General features: G+C 36.2%; 3 protein-coding genes across 6 annotated transcripts; 2 read left to right on the top strand and 1 right to left on the bottom strand.

Moving 5' to 3' along the window:
* Positions 1-1,840: 1,840 nt before the first annotated feature.
* On the top strand, positions 1,841-17,435 carry PHRF1 (PHD and ring finger domains 1). Of its 3 annotated transcripts, XR_015545572.1 has the most exons (14): positions 1,841-2,482; positions 2,698-2,872; positions 3,078-3,149; positions 3,235-3,651; positions 3,821-4,051; positions 4,492-5,004; positions 6,146-6,399; positions 6,756-12,285; positions 12,388-12,841; positions 13,074-13,171; positions 13,253-13,381; positions 13,494-13,612; positions 14,005-14,114; positions 17,130-17,435. XR_015545572.1 is itself a non-coding variant. In XM_011070003.2 (13 exons), exons 2-13 carry the CDS (start codon positions 2,744-2,746, stop codon positions 14,021-14,023), a joined length of 7,950 nt encoding a protein of 2,649 aa, XP_011068305.2. In that variant the 5' UTR covers positions 1,841-2,482; positions 2,698-2,743; the 3' UTR covers positions 14,024-16,078. The 3 variants fall into 3 exon arrangements, 2 of the variants coding, with proteins under 2 accessions (XP_011068305.2, XP_011068304.2); XM_011070003.2 differs by lacking the exon at positions 17,130-17,435 and having other exon boundaries at positions 6,161-6,399; positions 14,005-16,078; XM_011070002.2 differs by lacking the exon at positions 17,130-17,435 and having other exon boundaries at positions 14,005-16,078.
* On the top strand, positions 14,005-20,095 carry LOC105154591 (CCA tRNA nucleotidyltransferase 1, mitochondrial). 2 transcript variants are annotated; one of them, XM_087407539.1, is made up of 3 exons: positions 14,005-14,114; positions 17,729-18,339; positions 19,308-20,095. In XM_087407539.1, exons 1-3 carry the CDS (start codon positions 14,112-14,114, stop codon positions 20,080-20,082), a joined length of 1,389 nt encoding a protein of 462 aa, XP_087263665.1. In that variant the 5' UTR covers positions 14,005-14,111; the 3' UTR covers positions 20,083-20,095. The 2 variants fall into 2 exon arrangements, with proteins under 2 accessions (XP_087263665.1, XP_011068538.2); XM_011070236.2 differs by lacking the exon at positions 14,005-14,114 and adding an exon at positions 17,299-17,430.
* Positions 20,096-20,441: 346 nt separating this feature from the next.
* LOC105154456 (synaptogyrin) lies at positions 20,442-25,678 on the bottom strand. The gene is made up of 5 exons (XM_011070001.2): positions 25,540-25,678; positions 24,250-24,476; positions 23,952-24,099; positions 23,496-23,821; positions 20,442-23,213 (listed from the first exon to the last, which is right to left on the bottom strand). The coding sequence occupies exons 1-4, from the start codon at positions 25,636-25,638 to the stop codon at positions 23,624-23,626; spliced, it is 672 nt and encodes a 223-aa protein (XP_011068303.1). The 5' UTR covers positions 25,639-25,678; the 3' UTR covers positions 20,442-23,213; positions 23,496-23,623.
* Between the last annotated feature and the right edge of the window lie 3 nt (positions 25,679-25,681).

Here is a 25,681-nt window from a genome sequence, read left to right as displayed (position 1 = left end):
CATTAGATGTATTCATATTTTATAGCCATAGACTATAAAGCTGTCGCACACAATATTCCGCAATAGTGACTGTAAGACCGGAATCAGACTACGCATTGAAAAGTGAGATTGAAGATTAAAGTTTGATCAGAACAAAAAGAGTCAGAATTTCTTTCTCCTCATTGATGAAATTTCAATCTTTAATCTTCAATCTCAATCTTCAATACATAGTCTGATTCCGACCTGAGACTCTTTACCAAAAAGTCGCAACACTTTCTTTAAATGGATTTTGAAATGCAGCCTGCTCGAGTGATTAGTTATTTTTTATGGATCATAATCCATCAGATTTAAGGATATATCTACACAAACGAAAATTATCTAATCACATTTTAATTGGATAATTTTCTTTATGCGGCTATTCAAGTTTGTGTGGATATACTTTAATTACGGTCTATTTGTTATGGCTTAAGATTTAAGTCATCTGTTGTAGATCCGGACTAATTGTTGCGAAGCGGATCCATAAACGCTCGCTACTATTGATGTATTCTTTCTAAAATGCTGATTGGATGATCTAAAAAATTCATTAATGCAGCTGCGTTCAGCAGAAAAAACAGATTTGCAACTATTATAAAGGCTGTGGTTAAAGTCTCGCTACAAATACTTTGAAGTATTTGATGGACCAATAGAAGAAAGAATTTTACAAACTGACCAATTAAAAAACGCTTCAAAGCATTTGTAGCATCGTGTTGACCGTACCCAAAAATTTGCAATACGATTAATTTGTATATTTAAATCTATAAGAAATCAAAAGCAAGAATTAATTGTATTAAAGAATTTTACAACAGTTGCAAAGGTGCTTTTTCTGCTGAACACAGCCAATGGATGCAATCGGTATTATTTGCTCACTGAGCGCTTAGTGAATGAACGCAGCCATTGGTGTATTCTTCTAGATTATCCAATAGTAGCGAACGCTTACAGATCCGCTCAGTAAGGAAGTGTTTATATTGGTCGTAACCATATGCTGTAATCAGTAAGAATTGACTAATCATAGTCGAGTATTCCCCTCTCATTCGAAGAAGAGAATACTCGAAGGTAATTGCGATGGAACCCGCTTGACCAAACACCGCCATTAACATAATAAGTCCAGTCAGTTCAGTCAATCGTAACATCGCCTCGATTCAGCCAGACAAGCGACACGTAGGCGCACTGGACTTCACAGGGAGAGAGTGGCAAATTGCATCATGTGAATGCCCACGTTCAATTAGGAAAAGAGTCACATGACCAGTTTTCTTCAATCTCTTCCATGCCTATGGAACTTTGATGCCTATGTTCAATCAGAGAAGACAGGTAACGTGCAATTTGTCACTTTCTCCCTATGAGACTTTATCTTTTAGGTCCTGACATACAATTTTATTTTAATTATTTTTTAAAGTATGCATAATTTAGATATTATTTATAATTTATATATATATGTATATTTAGATACATATAATGCAGTCTAGTGTAGGAATTAAAAACAGACTATTGGTCTGTTCATTTTGCTCGCACTTTTCGCATTCAGTATCTTCGTATTCTCTCTTTTCAACGCCCAAATATACATCTATCTTATTGTAAGTTCAAAAATTTTTAGGGATTTCAAACAATGCGAACAGACCAATTGTTGTTGTAATTTAAGTGAACAAATTTACTAAAATATTTATAATCTTATTGATCAACATCTAGTGAATTTGTTCACTTTTGTAATTTTCATCTCTTTTCAAATCGCTCGTTCAAATTCAAATCGTATGACAGTGAGGTCACTTCCGATCGGTCAGGTACTACGCTCGACGTTTCTTGTACTTTCGCCTCGTCTCAAATGTAAGGCCGGAAGTGACATCACAACGTTATATCCATACACACCACCACGGCAAGCACGGCGTCCGCGATCCAATATGTCCGCAGTCTCACGATAGAACGCGTTACTTTTCGGTATATTGCTGCTGGAGACAGTCAGAGGAGATAATTTCGGCGCGAACGGCTTGAGGCCGTTCCGTCCGTACGAGAATCGTGGGATCAGTGCCGCATGCCCACGATTCGTCGGCGTGCGACACGATCACGGAAGGAATCAGGAGCAATACCGAGAGTAAGAGAAGGAGAGGGACGGAGTGAGGAAGAGAGAGAGAGAGATAGAGTAAGAACGAAGCGGGACGGAAATCAAGAAGCGTCAACTCTGGTCAACTCGCATCGATGCGATCCTAGACACGTTCTCGCGAGTTCGTTTCCACGGCATCGAGAACTACTGGGTGCGACCGCGACGCGGGATCAGCAACGGCTTTCGTGAACCATCGTCGACGACGCCGAGAGCGCGCGCGGAATCGTGGGATCGTCCACCGCGACGCCGTCATCCACCTGCAACTCATCAGGGTAACCGAGCTGACGACGTTTCCCAGATGTCGATCATCGTTGTGTGGGACGATTTGGTCACGATTTGAGATTCTGGAGCGGGCGCATCGCGCAGCATCGAGTAATCTTCATTTAGATTATTCTGTTTAGGATATCGCACGGGAGTCGCTTGCAAACTGTTCGCGAAATAAATTTGTATATTGCTTCCGTTGTTACAATGAGGAACCGAGCGATATTTTCGATGGAATTGAAATGGAGACTGAACGATTTGTTTGTTACTTTGTTGAAAATGGAACAGTACAATTGATATTAATTGACATAAATTCTTGGTTACAGATCTATGAGAAGAATTCAGGGGGTATGAATTGTAGTGATAGTCAAGATGTCAAGCGACAGTGATAATACTTGTTTGATACGTCATCATAATCACAAACGCAAAAAAATTGTCATTAGTGACAGTGATAGCAGCGATGAATCTGTTATTGTACAAATTCGAAGAAAGAAAAAACTTGTATGTTTAGAAGTGCTTTAATTATTATAGTATCTTTAAATATTGATTAAATTAAATATTTAATTGTAGCTGTATAGTGTATTTATGGAATCTATTAAATCTCATTTGCATAGCCTATTCAATTTTATTTATATGGTCTTATTTTTAAGTGAACATATTGTTTGTTAAAAATTTACATTAATTTGCATTTATATTACTGTTCCAGAGAGTCGTTAGTGAAGGAGAAAGCAGCAGCGATAGTGATGTACCTAAGCCTGTGATTAGACGACAAAATCATGTAAGTATTATGACATTTTTTTAAAGAAATGTTTAGCCAAATTTATTGATAGTGACATATCTTCATTAATATCATTTTGTTGCAGAGAGTTATTAGTGATGAATCTAATAGTAGCGAGGAAAGCAGATCCACGCATATTACAGACAGTAGTACATCCGAATGGGAAAGTGATTGGACTAGTTCAGATGAATCAAATGGCAATACTTATAAATGTATTGCTAAGCGTAAAGTTTTATGTAAAAGTAAAAGTGAGAATGTCAATAAACCTGGTTCCTCTTCATTAACTAATGCCAACGCTAACTCTGATAGCAGTGATGATCAGTCGGAAAAATGTCCTATATGTCTGCTACCATTTAGAAAACAGCAAATTGGTATCCCATCTGAATGCGACCATTGCTTCTGTTTAGAATGTTTATTGGAATGGAGTAAAAACATCAACACTTGTCCAGTGGATCGCATATCCTTCACTACAATTGTTGTTAGAAGTCATTTTGATGGCGAGGTAATTTTTTTTTTTACAAATTTGTTATTCAATACTGTATGATTTAAAAAATTAACACAAAAAAACCTACTGAAAAAAAATAACGGGTGTGTGTGTGGGGGGGGGGAGAGTAAATGAATTAAAAAATTATATCGTAATTTTAATGTGCACTTTTTTTTACTTTTCTTAGATCATAAATCATTTACCAGTAGAAGCTGTGCCGCGTATTGAGAATCAACCACCAGATGATCCAACTTTTTGTGAAATATGTCATCAAAGTGATAGAGAGGATCGAATGTTACTTTGTGACAATTGCGACCGCGGCTATCATATGGAATGTTTAACACCCCCAATAACTACAGTTCCCATTGAAGAATGGTATTGTCCGGGGTGTACTGAAAGCAGCTTGACTAGACGATCGGTAACTTATTTATACTTAAAAATATTTAAAAACGAATTATGTGTTGTAACAATATACTATAATATTTATGAATTACAATTTAATTGACAATTTTTTTCATATAAAATATTTTTTAAAATAAATAAACAATTTCAGATTTGATGTAATTTTTTTTATGTAACTTATTTCCATAATATACTTGAGATTTTTAAATTAAAAATACGTATAGTAGTTTTAAAAAATTGCAACTTAAATTACAAGATATAAAAATAAGTTGAAACTGTCTAATATAATTTATTTAAAAAAACTTTAATTTTTTGATGTAACATTTTCACATAATTGAGTTTATATATGAAATGTTCTTTGATATATAAAAGGATTACCTTTTTGGTTTTTGTAAAACCAGGTGTAATGAACATAAGAATATAAGAACTAATGCCTTCTTTTATTTATCTTTGCAGTATTTGTCGAGTTTTGTGCCAACTCTTATAACAACGGGGAGAAATACTAGTCGTTTCTTTCATGAATTAGGAACGAACTTAAACATATTCCGTAATATACTTCCTCATGTCAATGATCGTATGTATCTACCTACCAGACGCGTTTCCAGAGTCAATTCTAGGCGCAATCGTAATCGAACAAATGAGCAATGTATTGATCCAAATCAGCCGTCAACTTCGTCCGGCCTTGATTCGATTGGTGACAATAGTCGAAGTCGCTCTCCAAACACTAGCTTAGAAGGTAACGCTTCTTCCACGCGTTTGAATACAAAATCTAAGACCAAAATGTCGAAAAGAAAAAAGAAAAAACTCACCAAGAATTCAAAGAAGAAAACCAGCAGTAATTTATTTCGAGAAGTGCGAATTAAAGAACTCAACAATGACGGCGAAGAGGAAGAAATAGTGACGTATGTCAAAATTGCATCATCCACATCAAGGAGGAAGTGTAAGAAAAGTACAAAAAAAACCGGCAAGGTATAACGCTAATTTCTCCTCAAATGTAGTATAATATCTTAACATGTAACATTGCTCATCGCATTGCCAGATGCGTATATAACATTTCTAAATCTTTTTCATGTCTTCATGTTTTTCGCGATAATATGAATGTATATTCTGTTTGCATTCTCTTTATTGATTAATAAGTAAAAATTTTTGTATAATTCTCGTATTTTACGCTGTGTTTATTAAAATATATGTATATGTATAACTTAATTCTTATAAAATTGAATTGTACGGTCTGGTAATGCCAGGGTGTCTCATTAAGTGTTCATCATTTTGGTCTTCCGATCCAGACTATCCGATCACTGCTGTATTCCCCAATCATATTTATGCTACCTTCGTAACACAATTAAATTGAATTAGACTTTTCGATTGTAACTCATTGTTCTTAATTTATATAAATAAAATGATTTTCTCACACTAGATGCACTTGGTTTTTTTTCTTAATTTTGCAAATGACTTTTATCATATTCATGTGTTAAATCTTAGAAACTTCCTTTATCACATTTATATGCTAAATATTAGAAACCGTTTAAGATTAAAAATCATATGTGTAATTGATTTTCTTAATGTGACTTTTTTATTTGTAATATATTTTTATATAATTCGTGAAAAGTATAAAATATATTAATATAAGTTAATAAAATAATACATTTTTATAACTAAATACATTGAAAATATTTAAATCATGTACATGAAGATTATCCTGAGAGCATTGCCATCAATAGCGATACATCTATTTAGAGTAATATAAGCCAAATACTAAAGAACAATGAATTTACAAATTAATTTAATAGTCTTATTTTAATGAGATTATTTTAATTATCTTGCTTTTAATAAAAATAATTTTAACTTACTATACTAATTAAACTTGAGTATATTTTCTAAAATATTACACCTAATCAATAAAATCTATTAACTGCTTACTTTACTAATTTACTTTAACTTATCTATCTTTTTATCTTAAAGATAAAGAAATTTGAAAATTTTTAAAGAGCATTTTTTTCACAACGCCTTTTCCTCATGCTATTTTACGTTTTATTTTCATCTAATTTTTGTTATTAAATACACATTGTCTATCGTATTTTTTCTGATCTTTATAAAAGCACATATGTAGTTATTATTTCTCCAGAGGAGAAAATACAAGCGACGTGCGCGCATTGAAGCGTCCGTGCTGAGTACACAAACGGTAAAAAGAAGATTGGCCACTACACTCGGTATGAAGAAATCGAAGATGCCACAGCTTGTACCTGTCATGAAAAACATCTCTATATCTGAGAAAAGCATTCTCATAAATGCCAGACACAGCGCTGGTATATCTCAAGTCAGTCTCTTTGGAAATGATCTGGGATTAGATTACAGTCCACCTAGGTGAGCGATTGATCCTATTTATTCTTGTCTTTAATTGATCCCTCATCCTCCTAGTCTGTACAATTCTTTTCTTGAACGCAGATAAATATGCAGTATGTTTCATTTTATTAATGCTAAATTTTTTGTTAAATTAATGCACATTTTTTATTTTAGGCAAATGCATGAAATATTGTTTTATATTACTATATTGCTATATATATTGCTATATTATATTGCTATATATTACTTTATAATGTTTAATCCTCCATTGTTCAAATGATTTTGGTTTAAAAAAGTTAGAAATATAACAAAAATAAAACTACAAGAAAATAATATTTTAGTGAAATATTTTAATAAAAAAATAATTTTTTTCTTAGGTCGGATTATGAAGATGAAGATTCTATTGGAATAGGAAGTGGTCCTATGATAAACGTACGACAACGACGATCAGCGATGCCATCGATCAGACGTCGTGCCATTTTAAAAACTATGGTTGACCCAGTCAACGAAGTAGATAATACTGGCATAACAGATCTACTGAGCAGTATAATGAGCAATCAGGAGTTATGGCATTCGACCAAGAAGAAGGCGGATGTGGTCCTGAAGGCTGACGGCACGTTGTTTGTGAAGAATCTTGAAAAGGAAAACAAGTATAGTATTAATAACAATGAGAGTCCGAAGAAGGAGAAGCAGGATGAGGAGGAAGTCGCGCAACATGAGGAGGCAATTCTGAAAAAGGTGGATACACCGTTGGATCTGTCTAATATTAATTCTAGTGATATTACGCAGGCGCCAATGTACAACAATCCCTGTGGTGGAGGCGGCGGTAGTGGTGGTGGTAATAGAGGCAACTTCCGGGGTGGTTATGGTCGTGATAACGGTCGACACGGCGGCCACGGAGGGCAGACCTACGGCGGTGGTCGGGATTCATTACCACCAAGCGGTGGTGGCAGGCATAATTACAGCGGCGGGACCGGCGGCGGTGGTCCGCGGGACAACTTTGGGAATCGCGACTTTGGTCCGCCGCCGTTCTACAATCCAAATTTTGAGCACTGTGGCGGACCACCCATGTTTGGTGCCCACGCGCCGCCGCCGCCGTTCCGCAGCCGTAATCCTCAGCATTTCCGCAACGAACGGATGCGTTTTCCGCCGCCACCACCACCCAGCGAACGACCGTTTAATTATACGGACGGCAGTGGCGGCTTCGATCAGAGGCCGCCGTTTCCGCACGTGACGGATCGATTCCCCAGGCCTCCTCGGCTACCCCCGTTAGGCATACCGCCTCCTGGTGCTCCGTCCGTTGCACTACCAAGCGCACCGGAAACAATAAATATGCAGCAGCCGGTACACATGCACAACAATCTACCTTCGGTCAATCTGCCGGAAGATATGACGCGAAACTATCAGCTACCATCTGAGCAAAATGATCGCATTGTGATGTCGGATCCCATGGCTGGGTCACCCGTAATTGCATCACCCATGGCTGCATCACCTGCTGCGCGACAAGACAACGATGATTGCGATATTTATTGCGACATCGAACCACTAGCCAAGTCTGATTGTGATACACAGGAAGAGCTTCACAATAATAGCTCGATGATTTTGTTGCCACCGCCAGAACCGCCGTCTGGTTTGCTGAATTTTGAAGAGAACTCCAGAAGCGACAAGGATGACAGTGAGCAGGAATTGGTGATTGACGATAGTCATAAGGAGGAAACGCCAAGAGATCTGCCGATAAGCGGCGACAAATATGATCCGTTTGCAGCCGACAGTGACAGCAATGACGATGTAGCCACTCCGTTGAAAACATTGGAAAAGGCAGATATGTTGCGGAACAGTATAGACAGTTGTAATATACCTATGCCAAGTGCGCCGCCGTTGGTCTCTGCGACTTATCCTCCGTTGCCAACTGCAGCGACGATGACTCAAAGCAGAGAACATACACAGGAACCCATTCGATTGACTGCGTACGATGATGATGATGATAATGACTCACAGTCGGACTGCCCGAATTTTTCCATCTACTCGTCGCAAACTATGGATGTGGCTAGGCATACAGAACAGGAATTGTCACAGCAGTTGGGATCACTACAGCCGCCGCCGTTACCGCCCAGCATCCCCGATGATGATGATATTATTGTGGGAGACATTCAAGCCTGCGATCTGCCGGATTTGCCACCTGAGCCGGCCGATCCTTATCTCGAGGCGCTACAGAAGGAACGTCAAACCTTGAGTAAGATACCACCGAAGAAGATCTCGCATGACTCGCATCGTGGTAAGATTACTTTCAAAATCGGTAACAAAATTAGGCTTAATAATCGGCTGAGTGGTCTGCAGTTGGACGATAATTCGCAGAACAGTGTTCTTCAGAAAAAAACTACGATGGCGTCATCGAGTGACAAACAGCAACAAGAGCAAGATAGCAATAAAGATCTCAGTTCGTCAAAATCAGAGATTGAATCCACAGTCGTACAATCGTCGATAGCGTTGGACCAGTTTATTAAAATAGGACCACAAATTGCTGAAGAAGAAGAAGAAGAAGAAGAGGAAAAAGAAGATACAGAGTTGGAGCCCGTTTCAGAGAGCCCGAGAAAGAAAGAATCATTTAAACTTGATAGTCAACGCGGAAGCAAAGAATCCCGTTCCGAGAACTCATCGGATGAAGAAGCTATGACGGTGGATGAGAGACCGAAACATGTCGATGTTTCATCCAACAAGAATGAAGAGGAAGACAATGAACAAGAAGTACAATCGACGGCGGCAAATATCACATCACAAGAAACCATGGCGGTCACGGAAAGCGCAATGTCATCACCCACTCTTGACATGGCTCGGTTGTCACCAAGAAAATTGGACAGCAGCGAGCTGAGTATTGAATGCAGCTCTGAAGACTTGGAAGGTGGTGACACAACAAACAAAACCATGTTATCTCGTTCAAATACTGAGATGCAAAGTGAGATAACTGTAGACGACTCGCAAGAGCGAGAATCCAGCAGTGATGACGAGTGTTCATCGAGCAGCCATAAACTTGCCAAAGCGAATGATAATAAAGACGACAAGGATGATGATAAAGCGTCGAGCGACAATGAGGATCCAAATTTGTCGGATCAACGGCACGAGAAAGAAAGTTTCTCGACCGTGGATGATGAAGTAGAGCAATTCCCGATCGAGAAGGATAAGATAAACGAGCCATCTGTACCTGCCACTTTCGATAACAATTGGGACTCGGATGGTGCTTATACACCTTGCAAAGATGAGTTGCCCTTGAGAGATGAGAATACGTCAGTGGAGCGATGTATGCCGTTCGAAGCCGGTTTGGAGCCTATCACACCAACGAAGGACAAAACAAATGACGATCTAGATGACTGCAGGTCATTGACTGGTTATGCTGAGCTAGGCACTGAGGCTATCTCCGAAACCGACGACGCGATAAATTTCGAGGAGGAATTGATCGCCTTGGCGTTACGTAAAGAGAGAGAGAAAGAGATGGAGGATGGCGAGATATTAGACGAGAGTAAACTGGAGACGAAGGAGCGTGAAAAATTCAGAGAGGATAAAGAGGACGGTAAAAAGAAGAGGAAAAAGGACAAAAAGGAAAAGAACAAAGAGAGCACAGAGAAAAACAAGGAGAACATTTCATCAGATAATCTAGTCTCTTGGAAGAAACTTTCAAAAAATACAAAGGACAGACCATACCGCGACAAGGATAAACGGTCTAGGTCGAAGGAGAGGGAAAGAGAAAAGGACAAGTCTTCTAAGAAAAAGACAAAGGAAATTAGTAAGAAGAAGGAAAAGAGAAAAGAGTTGCCGCGATATGACATAAGAAAGATCGTGGCTGAGAAACCATCACGACCGAGAAAGGATGAGTATGGCAGGGACATCAGGGAAAAGTCACGAAGCAGATCGAGAAGTCGTTCGTCAAATAGAATTCAGTTAAGCTCAAAGGATCGACGAAGTCAATCGTATTTGAAAGGACGATCAAAGAGTAGATCCCGTCTCCGATTGTCTTGGTCGAGAGATCGTGGCCAATCGTATTCCAAATCGTGCCGTTCCAATTCGCGCAAAAGATCGTCATCTCATATCAGACGCAAGTCGCGAAGGCGATCTCTATCGAGACGGTACTCCATCTCACGTAGAAGATCGCGTTCGCTATCTCGCAAGCGGCGATCGCTGTCGCCTAGACGACGTAGGCGATCACTGTCGAGATCGCGCGATAAGCGGAAGGAGAAGACGAAGAAGTACAAATCGCGCAGTCGCTCTAGGAACCGTAAGAGATCTCGCAGCAAGTCGCCGAAGAGGACGTCCAAGGCACGCGAGAAGAAGCACGGCAAGAGAAAGGTGCACAGTCGGTCGCGGTCGAAGGCCAGGTCAATCTCGCGAGAGCGGGATCGTAACAGGAACTGGGAACAGCTGAACGAGAAGAGCGTGGAGCAGGAGCAGCAGTTTCCACGCGAGCGCGAAGAGCGCGAGCGTTCGTGGAGCGCGCAGTGGACACCGTCCTGGTCGCGTTCGAGATCGAAGACACCACCGCATATCCAGCAGGAGCCAATTGGGACGCGAAATTGGTCGCCACCATCCGTACTGGATAACGTGTCGCCAAAGAATCTGACTGTTATATTAACGAACAAGGAGGCGATAAAGAAGAAGAAGAAGGAACGGCGGAAAGAGAGTCGGAAGTCCAAGGAAGCGGAGAAACGACGAAAGAACAAACGCAACAGGACTCCGCCGCCATCGAAAGAAGTATTTGCTAGCGGTGACAATATACTAGTTAGCGTATGCTTCAACAAAGACAACGAGACGAATCCGTTGTCTTTACCATTGGAATTACCAACTACTATTCCATTGTCACCTCCAATAAAACGTCGTCGACGAGAGTCCGTTCAGACAGAGACTACTCCTTCCACGAAACGATCCAAGAAAGATAAGACGAAAGATAAGCGATCGAAGTCTCCGAAGGCGAAGAAGGATAAGAAAAAGAAATCCAAGGCGGCAGAGATTGCAGCGACGAAGAAACCCGTGGCCGTGATCGATCTGGATCAATCGCCCTTCCGCGAACAAACACCATCGCCTCGCGACGTTATAGTATTGAGCGATGACGATGACAAACAGGTACAGGAAACGCTCACTGCATCGCCGGAACAATGCCCGCCATCGCAGGCATCGCCACCGCGTGAGCAGTTTGTCTCGCAAGGTCCTAAGACACCGCCGGAGCCGCAGATCAAATTCTCCATAAATAAGCAGCCCAGCAATCTTAGACCGTCCCTGATAAATCCGCTGTTGGAAGAGGAAGAAGAAGAGGAAGAAGAGGAGGAAGAAGAGGAGATGATGGACGAGCGAGCCGAAGAGGAGCTAGAGATGCGAGCGCAGGAAGAATTAGAGTTACGTCTCAAGATCGGCCCCAACACACCTCCCGAACCACCAACATCTCCGCCAACTTCTCCGGATGCTTACGATCCCTTCGATCCAACTAAATCTCGTTCACCAACGCCGGACGCCAGTCAAGAAGCAACGCCAAATGACGAGCATGACCGAGCGCAGCGCAACTCGCCCAGAAAGCATGACGGACCTGCGGACACTCCGTTGCCGTTAGACGAGCCCAGTCAACAGCAAGAACAACCCCCTCAGGAGAAGCCGATAGAGAAGCCAAAGATAATATCGATAGTGACTATCAAGAGACCATCACCTCAGAGAGATGTTTCCGCGTCTCCAGTGCCGGAGAGCCAGACTGACGTAACCCAATCATGCAGCAGTAGTCCGCCCAAGACTCAGCAGAATCCACAAAATGTGCAATCGACTGTCAATCCATTTAGTACTATCAATCCTGTCTTAGCGACGGTAGCAGCCGCAGTGCAGAGAAGCTTCAATGCTAGCAACACGTCTAATCCTGCACAAAGAACTCTGTTACAGGTATTTAATTTGTTTTTGTTTTATTTAAATGTTAATTTTAATCAATTCTAAGTACTATGAATTGCTAAATCAAAAAACGTTTGATACTTGATTTTCTTGCAGCCTAATCGCATCTCACCGAGCAATCAGATAAAGCAACGCACAAATGACAGACCGCAGCTTCCTAATGTATTTGCAAATTCTGCGAAGTCATCCACTTTGCCGCGATCTTCCAAATCCACTCAGAATAAAAACAGCTCGACGGTAGGGCAGAACGGTAACGACGCGACCATAGATATGACGAACGACAATATCATCGACATGTCGTCCCCTTATTCACCGGGATCGACTCTGAGTGATAGCCTGTTCGATCCACCTAGTCCTGTCAACTTTAATAACTCACCCGTTGCAAATGCACCACCACCTGCCGCTGTTAAAACCAGTGGCACGCCGAAGATCAACAAGAGTGCGGAGAAAAAAGATCCGTTTGACGCGTTATTCGGTGGAATACTGCCTCCAATTAAGACTGCAACCAAAAATAGAATTAAAAAGGTTACTAAGGAAAAGGCGAAGAAGTGTACGTACTTCAATTTTCGTTTTTTTTTTAAATTGAGACGATACAGAAAGGTCCGAGTCTTATTTGTAGTAATTATTGTATATGAACAATATAACAGATGCTATAAAATTAAAAGTTTCATCTTTTTTAAAAGTTTTATCATGAATATTTTTCTTAATTAGCGAACAAATATATTTCAGTAATTAATATTAATATTAATATTTCAGTATTTATGTAAATGTGTATTTTATAGCTACCAATCCTAAGGTTGGCGTACGCATGGACGAAAATCAGCTTCAAATTCTGGACGATCTTCCTAGCTCTGCCGTAGAAATGCAAGTTAAAGATAAGGTATGTCAACGTTATGTAATTTGTAAAATTACATTGAAATGTAATAAAATGATTCAACATTTTTTATCTGTATTGTTGTAGTTTCTTAAAAAACTAAACCGACAAGAGAGAGTCGTGGAAGAAGTGAAATTGGTTCTCAAACCTCATTATACCAAAAAGCACATCACAAAAGAGGAATACAAAGACATCATGCGCAAAGCAGTACCTAAGGTGAATATTATTTAGATATGTTTTAATAATTAAAATAATATCGAATAAATATAATCCAAGAAATAAGGAATAATATACACATAATAAAAATATCCTACAATTTCAATTATAGATATGCCATAATAAGACAGGCGAAATTAATCCTAAAAAGATAGCCCATTTAATAGAAGCGTACGTAAAGAAGTGTCGAAATAACAAGAAGAAGACTTCTGGCAAATTAACGAAACCTACGTAAGTGCATTTTGAATACAATCGCATTATACAGCTTTTATATTAATAAAATGAAGTTTAGGTCGCGCTCAATCACACACACACACACACACACGCACGCACGCACGCACGCACGCACGCACGCACGCACGCACGCACGCACGCACGCACGCACGCACACGCACGCACATATTACAAGCGAAATTAATGACTACATTTACACGGCATTCCATTCTCGAGTTTAATAACATCCATAGTAATGAAACTGGCCAATCACAGTCGTTCCATTCTTCCGAGGAACTGCTGTGATTGGCTAATTTCATAACTACGGATGTTATGATGAAGCGTGCCGTGTAAATGTAGTCAATATTTCTCTTATCTTTTCATGCAACTGTATTTAATGAAATTTACAGGAAAACTCTATGGAGTTGATCACGTGTTGGCAATCCTAGCGCATTAGAAAGTTCTTCAACGTTAGGCCTTTCCTTAGACCACGCGTAAAACACATTCTCTCTTCTGGATGGTAAGTGAATTAGAAATATGCATATACATATATATTTATATACATATGCATATATCTGTACTATGTATATGCATGTATCTATGCATACACGTCTATCGATGAGCGAAATATGTATTGTGTGTACATACTTAATTCATTAATTGTATAAGCGTAATATTTTTATTTATCTAATTGTTTAAATACGAAAGAATAAGAGTTCGTGATTATTACTATTATTCACAAATATTAACATATAAGTACGATCGCACGTATTCGCGAAGGTATTCGATGATGTATGGCCTCTGTCCGAATATACAGCTGTACATTGCGATGCCTTTTAAAATTCGGTTCGGATCACGATCAACGATCCTCTGCTAAACTAACTAGGAAATATTATTGTACGATAATTATAATTTAGAGTGCGATTGCGTAATTCAAAAAAGTGAAATGAATAACGAAAGAACGCTCAAATAATTTGAATCGCTATTTATGAAGAGATTTATGAACGAATGGCCAAGTGTATTTTCCCAATAATCCTTGCGGTGTAAAAGAATTAATAGATCCTTCATCAAGATAGATTCTTAAACCTTTATATAAGCGAAAAATGGCCTGCTGAGATCTTTTACCAACGAGTATGTTTCCGAAAGTACACGATATGTGCGGCACCTTGTTTCACTTTATTCATATTATGTAAACAGAAGATAAAAACGGCACACAAGTAAAACACATTTCCGATCAGCGACTTCAAATGTAGATAAATCATGTATAAAAATATCGGATGTTGTCCTTGTATGTAAATTCGATATAAGTTGCGTTTTACTATGCTTATATGATTCCGTACGTCCGATAGAGACTTTTAAGACGTCAATTTTTAACAGTCCATTTTCCGTTTTTCAGAAAAAAAACAGTACTGTCTTATAGATACTGTAACCCGTATTCATGTCTCGCCTTTAGCAGTAAACGCGGCTCGTGTGTCATAGTTTACATGATACGCCTCCGTTATTTACATGTATATACATACATATATGATCGTATTACACACACACACACACACACACATACACACACATATACACACACACACACATATATATATTATAAAATCTTGATAACTTGATATGATATTAATAATAAGATACAGAATTAGATGACCTCGTTGAGAATAAGCGAGACGTGAACCTACGTATGTTACTTGTAGGAAGACAGGATGATCGCTGCGGAATCGGCGTTTTTTGTTTTTATTTTTTCTTTAATAGGTACTCGATGTTCCAAAGTGCAGACTGTATAACGTATCGAAACAATAGTGTATAATCAATTTACGCAGTGTAATAAAGCGCTAATGAGTCTGTAACAAAGTAACGTAACGGAAAAAAACTTTGCATACCTTCATAGGATACAATCGTGTTCGTTTTAAGCGTCAGTACATAAGTATTTTTTCAACCGATAAGAATAAATAAATTAATGCTGAAATAATGTCTCGTGAATAACTTCGTATTTCTAATGACACGCCGTGAAAATTTTAATTTCGGCAAGTACCATTACATAAAATATACGTACGTATTACCTGCAATTAATAAAAATGCATATTATATTAGCTGCCGTATAAAATTCTGTTATACATTTTACGAACGGATTGTATGCTCATACACTACATATGGATAGATTTTATACTTTTTACGCAAGACAGCGAAAATTACATCCTCTTTGGAACGTATATAGGTACTTATAATATTATATAAAAAACATACGACATTGGCTGAGGTGAATTTAAGCGAAACATGTGTGACGATCCGTATCATAGAAGATATCATCAGTGATCACATCGATATTAATAACGTAATGATTATATCAATGGTCATTACATCAATAAAATGATGTTAAATCCATCGTTAATTAAACTGTCGTTAATTCTTGTGTGCATGAACTCTCTTTTGTACTAAATAGCAATGTACATAAACGAATGGAGAATAAAGAGTTTAATATTATTGAATTGAATTCAATTCGTACTGGCGAATCAACGTTCTATGAAGTTGATACGTACTTATGGATTATCATTATTAAACATCAATTAATATAATAATGTCATTGTAGCCCTATCTTTCTGAACTAAACCTTTCTATTATTAAACAGTTTAAGAGGATGCTGGAGCGACTAAATTATCGACAGTACAGTCATATAAAAAATTTTTTACAGGATTAAAGTAGACGCAAAATTAGGAGATGGTGCATAGATGGTGCATAGATTTTATATTACAATCGAAAAAATGTTAAAGTTTTTAAGTTTTTCGATTTTATATAAAGTCTATTGCACTACTTCCTAATTTTGCGTTTACTTTAATCCAGTAAAAAAATTTTTGATTTCGTTCAGTCAATTTGGAGATTTTTATATAACTGTAATTTATTCACTTTAGCATCCTCTTCTGCAATTGCTTTTGTGTGTGTGTGTTTTGAATGATATTTTAAAATTATATTTGAATTGATCTCTTTTCCTGAACATGAGAAATTAAGCGAGAAAATTCCTTCGAAAAATTCATCTCGAAATTCTTAGGAGAATATACATTAACTTTAGACAATTTAATCCCTGTTTCTACCAATGTAAATTAACTTTGATCTCGGTTTAAGTTACTCGTCATCTTTTTCTAAACTAAGAAAAGATGAAGAATTAGTTGAATCGAGATTAAAATTAAAAATTGATAGAAACGGACATAAATCCGATTTATTTCGCATCAAGAAGTTATAATTTGAAGGATAAATAAGAAAGCTAAAGTAAATTACGAATTTGAATATTATTTATTTTATTCTGTATTTCTTTCGTGTAATTTTTTATATAGATTTATAAATATGAATTTATTTATTATGTAATTTAATTGATTTTATATATAACCTATTTAATTTAAATATAATTTAATATATTTTTTGTAGTATATAAGTAGTTTTATTAGAGATTATTATTTATTTTTATATTTTGCATAAATATATATTTTTATATACACAAAAAAATATATAATTAAAAAGCAGACCAAATGTATAATTTTAGGAGCAAATATCAAATATCGGAAAAACTAACGTAAGCTAACGAAAAGAAGATTAGTACATTTGCTACGCTGTGCCAAATACCGATAACTGGTAGAATGTAGTATTCGAGTCAGTTTGAGATGATATGAATGATGACAAGCCGACATCATCACATCACATAAGATGAAGGGGAACAGGTTGACCGCATGTTCGTCGTGACACGTGCGTTTGGAATTACATACAGAAATAAAGCCAATGCAAGCGCTATGTTAAATGTATTAGCACAGCGTACGATAAACCTCCTTTGCCACGATATTATTACTGTAAGTAGAGAATGATCGTTAATCTTCTCGGAATGGGAATTTAAAAGTTAGGTTATGTTAGATCGACATCGTCGATGCCCATTTCCACCACGTAGATTAACTTTAATCTCGGTTTAACTTTTATCGTTTATCATTTTCTAATCATAAGAATTAAAAAAATTAATGAGTATAAATTGAATTAAGATTTAAGTTAATCCTATATTAGTGGAACCAAGTGTTAAAGTACTTTTCCGGCGAGCGAACACGGGGAAATGATACGTGTAACAAGTAGGTAACAGCCGTTTTTGTTGCCATGCAGGTGAGAAAATACGGGCTAACGAGAAGAATACACGAGAGAGTCTGGAGGAAGACCAGGATGGGTGACCAGCCACTGTCAAGGATCGATCCTGTCGTCATGAAGCTGGACAGCCCGGAGTTTCACTCCATCTTCACTCCGGAATTGGAGAAACTCGCAAGCCTGTTCAAGAAATATAGTTACAAGCTGAGAATCGCCGGCGGCGCGGTACGCGACATCCTGATGGGTAAGCAGCCTAAGGATCTGGATTTTGCGACTGACGCCACGCCACAGCAGATGAAGGACATGTTCACGAGCGAGGAGATCAGGATGATAAATGAGAAGGGTGAAAAGCATGGAACGATCACGGCAAGGATAAATGATATGGAGAACTTTGAGGTCACTACTTTGAGAATCGACGTTCTGACCAATGGACGGCATGCACAGGTGGAATTCACAAAGGACTGGAAGTTGGACGCTAACAGGAGGGATCTGACCATTAATTCCATGTTCCTCGACCTCGATGGCAGAGTGTATGATTATTTCTATGGTTATGACGATTTAAAGAAAAAGAGGGTAGTTTTTGTAGGCAAAGCAAGTATTAGGATTCAAGAAGATTATCTTAGAATCTTAAGGTGCGTACTATTAATTAATGTACATATATATATATATAGGGGATAGACAAAATAATATGAATACCTGAGAAATGTTAAGTGCTTTTCAGCAAGAGACAGATGACATAGTGAATTACTAAAATGAATTACTTGTGATTTGCCGCTATTAAACAAAGATACAATGATCACTGTGTGTATATACTGTGTCTCTTGCTGGAAACCACCAAATTGACTTGTTTTATTAATAAAAAGTTGCTTATCATTTAATACAAATTCTATTCTTGTTGGAAGAATTATATATGCTTGAATAATGTAGCAACTGCAATATTATACTGTTCTAGCAGAAGAAATTTTAATTGCTTGAAAGATATTGGAACAAGAAAAAAAGAGATTGGATGGTATTGAAATTTCTTTCTCATTCTGCTCTTCAAAATTATAAATGATACTGAATCAGGCAATTGCATTGGCTAGGAAAAATATTAGAGTTCTGGAAAACAGAGCAATTGGAAAAATAGAGAAAAATTTCCTCCAAATTCATATGAGTAATTAAATCTTTTTGTGTTGCATGAAATTTCCAAAAATTTTTGCACTTAAAACGAGATAAATATATATTCGAATATTGAGAAAGAGAAAACGGAGATAGCAAGTGCAAACAACGCAAACGGATGAAAGATGTTCTACTAAAATAATAGTATAACATTCCATTGATAACTATTTAAGTATCATGTGTGTCACTCCAGTAAAGATAGAATGTATATTAAAAGCAAATGATAGGCCAACCTCTTATTCACGAAATAAATAGTAAAAAATAATGTGTTTTCCAAATAATGTGTTCATATTATTTAGTTCATCCTCTGTATATTATATATATTTTTGCAGAATTTATCGTAATTAAATATGTAGCATTATTATGAATCTTGTATGTATCAATAGTTACACCGAATCCTTGAGATGTTTATATAAGGTTTATATTGTCTGATTACTGCCAGGTACTTTCGTTTCTATGGAAGAATAATGGACAGTCCAAATCAGCATGACGAGGCTACGATAATAGCGTTAAAAGAAAACATTGGCGGTCTAGAACAGATATCCGGCGAGAGGATTTGGAGCGAATGGAACAAGATTCTAAGCGGCACTTTTGCCCTGGAATTAACCCTAAAGTTGCTCGAATGTGGTAGCAGCAGATATATCGGTCTACCCGAAGAACCCGACGTGGAGAACTTTCGAAAAATTTATGAGCGGGCGCAGTCCAATAATGTGACTTTGAAGCCTATATCCTTAATCGTATCGATGTTGAAGGATGAATATGAGGTGATAAAATTACACGAGAGATTGAAACTGTCTAATTCCGACAGAGATTTAGCGATATTCCTGGTTCAAAATAGGGAATGCAAACCCTGCGAGAAACCGTTGAAGCCTTATCAGCAGCTGGTCCTTCTTCAACAAATAAAGAGATACGACGTCCTCAAAGAGGATGTGAAGGAGTTGTTGAGATACCGTGGTGCAATACAACTTCTGGACGAATTCGAACAATGGGTAATTCCGAAATTTCCTATCAATGGCAACATGTTGATAAAATACGTGACGATGAAAAAGATGATAGGCAGCGTCCTAATTGAATTGAAAAGGATATGGATCGATACGGACTTTAAATTAACCAACGAACAGCTTATGGAGCATGTATCAAGTATAGTCAGTGAATTAGAAGAACAATATAAAACATTAGATAAAGAGAAGAATAAGAAATTTAAAAAAATGAAATAAATATTTTTCGAAATATTGAATTAGTTTTGTGTACCTGTAGCAAACATTCATTATTTTTTAATAGAAATTTATTAGGTTGTATTTAATTATTTTTAAACTAAATAAATAGTTTAAGCAACTAGTAATTTATTATTATTAAACATTTAATGAAAAAGATGAAGCGACTTTTGCATAGTATAATTTTTGATAAATTATTTTTATAGCGAGAAACAAATACTGCATATAGAAAGATATTGATGTTTAATTGAAAGATATCGGTATGTCGAACATAAAATTAATTAATTTAATTTTAATTAATTATATTAGTAATTTATATCAGTTATGAATGTATCTTCCTATAAAATACGAAAAAAACGTACTTTGTTAGGCACTCAAAAATTTATTAAGAAATAAAACCTGCATTTTTTCCCCTGCAAATATAAATTCTACAAGATGTGTTATATATACAATCGTAGCAGGTATATAAAACGAAATTTGAAATTACCAGAAAATATTTTTAACTAAAACGAAGATACGACATTCGATTTTGTACTCGTGTAATAAGTCGCTAATATATACTTAAGTGACTGTATAGTAAATCAAATAAATTGTTATATATTTTGCATGTTGAAAAGAAACGCATGCTAGAAATTTATATGAATGTAAATGTATGTTTTTAGAAAAAAAATTCTTCTGGCGATTTGTATGTCTGTCATAGAGTACAGCTGAGCATCTTCTGTAATAAATTTAAATAAAAAGAAAAGAATAATATTATATTATACGTGTAACATATTGCGAATTAAATTGAAACGAATAGTCGTAAACTGCGATGCATAAGATAAACGTAATCCGTCACTTAACTGCCATACAATTATTTGGACTTGCATAAAAATAATCACTTATATGTATTTTGGCTATTTCAAGTTACATTATAGATCGTTCCTAAACACTCAAATCTTTACAGACGCATACGCATTGCTACTGCATTAAATGCAATGATTAGATGTATATATATGTATATGTATATATACATAATATATATACATCTATATAGTATATATATATATATATATGTATAAGTACAATAATACAACAGCTATATATTATATCGATACTCACATCTTAGTACATTTTTATTCCTTTACAGCATTATAGTAGATACTTTTTGATAGTATTACATTCTGCCAAGTACGATTATCCCGCCTCCTTTGATTTCACAGGCGAAATCAAAAGCACGAAACACGTTGTTTCTTTCTTATATAGTAAAGATTGAGATTCTTATAGATTGTGTTTATTATTGCCTCAACCCTTCTTGATGGACATGAGCTGTATGTCACACTATGCTACTAGTCAACAATGTTATTAGCTATGTACTTAGAAGGGCTAAGATATTTCAAAGAAGTGAGATCAATTTTGAGAAGTGTGTGAACATAATCTAAAAATCCAACCCGTTGAATATGCAGTCTAAACAAAAATTCATAAAGAAAAGGAAATATAAAATACAATTAAATATCGAAAATATATTTTTTCGTATCACAATTAATCCTGCATATTCAAAGAGATGATATTTTTAGAAATCTATCAGGAATACATATAATGATTATTATTGCACGTAATATTTTACACGAACTATGTTTTTCAAATTATCAGGATATAACCTTATATATTCTCTTCAAGAGAGAGTTATGCAAACTAGATATGCCGAAAGATCGAAGGAAGGTTATATAAACGCAAATATCTATAAATCATGTTTTTATACACAAACGGAAGTTAAAGAATTTCTTATACTCAACTGTACAGTTCGTGAATGCCTAGAGTGTATAATTCTCTCGAATTTTTTCAGACTAAATTACTGCATAAGTTTTTAATAATGTTTACATTGTTTAATGCAGCATGCGACAAAAGAATACTTACATAAATGCTTCAAACCATAAATTTAAAATTATGCAAGTATATATATATATATATATATATATATATATATATATATATATATATATATAATACTTTTATTCTGTTCTAAACAAAAGATTACCTTAATTTATCAATTCAAGATTGCTATTTTCTATTATTCGACGACACGCACGCCTTCAGGATTATTAAATTCAAAATCATCATATACGTATATTTTTTTCTATTAATGCTGATATTCATCAATTGAAATAATTTCATATCTTTAGTAATGCAGGACTCTTAGCGTACATATTGGGATTTACATTCATCTTGTGTAATAAATAATGAGATAATAAATAATTAAATAAATAAATCTGAATAATTGTGTAAATATGTTCCTGAGATTCATAAATACTTATCAAAGTAAAAAATCATTGAATACAAAAATTTAATGAAAATAAACTTTCCTTGAGACGTGTTCAATTATAAGTTTTTTTCCTTCATGTTAATGAATCGTTAACATATAGAGTGACTCAAATATAAAAGCCTAATAAGTTAACATCACGGACAATTTATGTGAATTATGTCGATTATAATTTGCATATATGTGTATATATATATATATATATATATATATATATATATATATATTTTTTTTTTAATGTTAATAAAAACTTTGGTTTTGTTATTCATCGCGGTTTATAAGTGCAATTATATTTGCTAATGCTATTTTGTAAGGAAATATTCCATTATTTTACAACTCATACGACAAGTAACTTAAGTAACTTAAATATTGTCTCACTAATATTAAAACATGTGTCGACTTATTCGAGACTTACTGATTTCAATCCTAGACTTCGTGTACATCGTTTAATACTAATTGCATAATATTACTGTTATATTTAAGTCGCATTTACCATGAACACGTTACAACGTTAAAATATACATAGCCTGTGCATGTACTAATTCTTACTTATTTATGGAGTTTAGCTATAGTGTTACTCATTATAAGATATTATATTTACTTCCCATAGATGGTCAGTAGCCACTGTCGTAACGCATGTCCAGGCATATATGAATTTCAAACATACCTAATGCATTTTTTTGTGACATTGGGCGTATGGATAAGTGTAACTTACAAGTGGTCAACAATAAGAAGCACAGTTTAACAAATAACTTCCTTCTACATCTTGCCATGAAAACTTACTCTATGACCAACGCGTTGCCCAGCGACCTATCAGCGAATGAAGTTCTTTAGTCTGAAAAGGAAAATACAATTTAATGTAATTACTACACATTTTATTAAAACTATTTATCGTAAAAAAAAGAATTTTGCGCACTGACGATTCTTAAATAGATCTTGACTGATGATCATCTTTTACATACCTTAGCACATTATATTCACCGGAACTAGAGATACATTAGAATATATATTTCTTACGTTTTTCTTTTAGGTTAGTATCAATAAAAACAATAATACGCAGGAAATTATGAGTAATAAAAGTATCAAAATTATAGTTTTGTAATAATATTGAGATTACCTTTAAGCAAAATAGGTGATGGAAAACAATATATCTTGTTCTGAAAAATTATCCTAAATCATCTTCTTTCGTAAGTAGCTCGCTGTGCATTTAATGGAAATACATTTTGGTACGACTATGGATGACTTTTAGTAAGCTGGGGCTTGAAAGTCACCCATACCTCGCTGTTGTTGTTGACCGAACGGCGGTTCTTGATAAGCAGTGTCAGTGGCGTCAGGATAACTTGTGTATCCTGTACCACCGACAGGATCCGCCTCGTAACTTGGAGCGAATGCCGCGTCAGTACCTTGTTTAAATCTTTGAAACGCGAACCAAGCACAAGCGGCCTGTAATAACAGAATACAATTCTGAGGAAAATTCAAAGAACATAATCGTTTATTTATTTAAATCAAAGAAAACTAAAAATAGACGTTAACAATTAAATAAAATTTGCCGCATGAATTTCATCTAACGTACCCAGGTAAAGATGGAAAAGAACGAGAATGCAATAGCCGATTGTACATTATTCACTCCATATCCGTCCTTTGGTCTTACAGAATTATTCCATGCATTTGTCAAGTAACAGAATCCCACAAAATAAAGGAAAGACCATAAACCCGAGAAACTGTAATTGTGATATTATTATATTAATATATGGTATATTAAGTTATGTATTAAGATATGTCGAAGGATTTCTCATTAATATTTTTGACATGATTAAGATCATGACAAATTTTATAATGTCTAGTAGACTATAAAAATGTACACAGCTTACCCTAAATCTATGAGAACAAAATGTTTTCTAGTCTTGACGGACGACATTTGTTCGAACAGGTATTCACCCGCAAGGAATCCGATACTGGCCAAAAACGCCAGTACTCCGATACCAATTCCATAGTTGCACGCATTATTGTCTTCATTGTAAAGACAAACTTCTTTCCCATCGTCTTTCACAAGATAGCCCTTGCTGCTTATACATCCAAACACGATTATTGCAAATAGCTAGAAGCATGATAAAAATTCTTCTGTAGAACAATGAATGAAGAATAATAGAGACTCAGAAGATGAAGATATATTGTGTTATAACAAAATATAAAATATTTATACATAAAAATTATGGCTGTTTTTCCTTTTAGAAGTTAGAATCGTTCTATCTTTGTTCATTAAATGCCAAGAAGGATAGAATGACGTATGTATTAACCATGTCTTCTAAAAGGAAAGTAACTTAAAGCCCAATACTTTAGCAAAAGCAATGCAAAACAAAAGCTTATAAATATATATTTAATATTCTTGAATTATTTTTATATTTTATTGTAATATATTTGATAAAATATATAAATAATAATTAAGTGGAGAAAAAAAATATTGCTGTATGTCTTGGCTGAAAAAAAATTCCTGAGTTTGAAATTAATAAAAATCTATTAAAAATTCAATTTAACTTATAAATATGCTAGTTCAAAATCTTCAATATTTTTTCAAATATAATTCCAATCTTAAAATATCTCGAATCTTGCGCTTGACATGCTCTGGCTGCAGGTGCCTTGCATATTCAACCACTGCTTCTCTACATTTATATAGTACAGGAGAAATAAGCGTTTTTGAGAAGAAAAAGAGAAAAACAGAGAGAATGACGAATGGGATAAAATTCATTAGTTAATAACGTTGTCAAGAAGACAATGCGGGGAGAGGTCTGCGATCCGAGCTCCGCATTTCGCTCGAGATATATCCGTGAAGAAGGTCAAATAAATGATTCGCTCCATCGAATCAAACAGCAACGGGTCCCAATTATACATCGAACACCATGGAGATCCATGGTGCACGGGTGCGTACCGCTGGAATTCGCGAAAAATCAATAGAACTCCATCGTGGTAGTGGTAGTGGGGGAGGAGCCGAGGCTCTTTTAAAATCAATGACCATCCGCGTCGAGGGATCTCGCTCATTCTCGCCCCCCCTCCCTCCGTCTCTCTCTCTCTCTCTCTTTTTACGCACGTACCGTCGTCGTCGCGATCACGCTCTTGAATCGACCTTGAAACGATTCCGCTTTCAGGAGGCTGCGACGACTTACCAGGCATAACGCTCTCAGAATGACCTGCGGCCGCTGGACGAATGCGATCGGATCGAAAGGGGCCCCGGCCTTTCCACCGCCGTACGCTCCGCCGTCCATCTTAGTGCGACTGAAGCGGAGATTTCAAAGCTCACGCAGCGAC

Source organism: Acromyrmex echinatior, chromosome 7, assembly GCF_024713525.1.
Source record: "Acromyrmex echinatior isolate Ae372 chromosome 7, ASM2471352v2, whole genome shotgun sequence".
NCBI classification, from domain to species: Eukaryota; Metazoa; Arthropoda; class Insecta; order Hymenoptera; family Formicidae; genus Acromyrmex; species Acromyrmex echinatior.
This window is presented reverse-complemented; position numbering and strand designations above follow the sequence as displayed.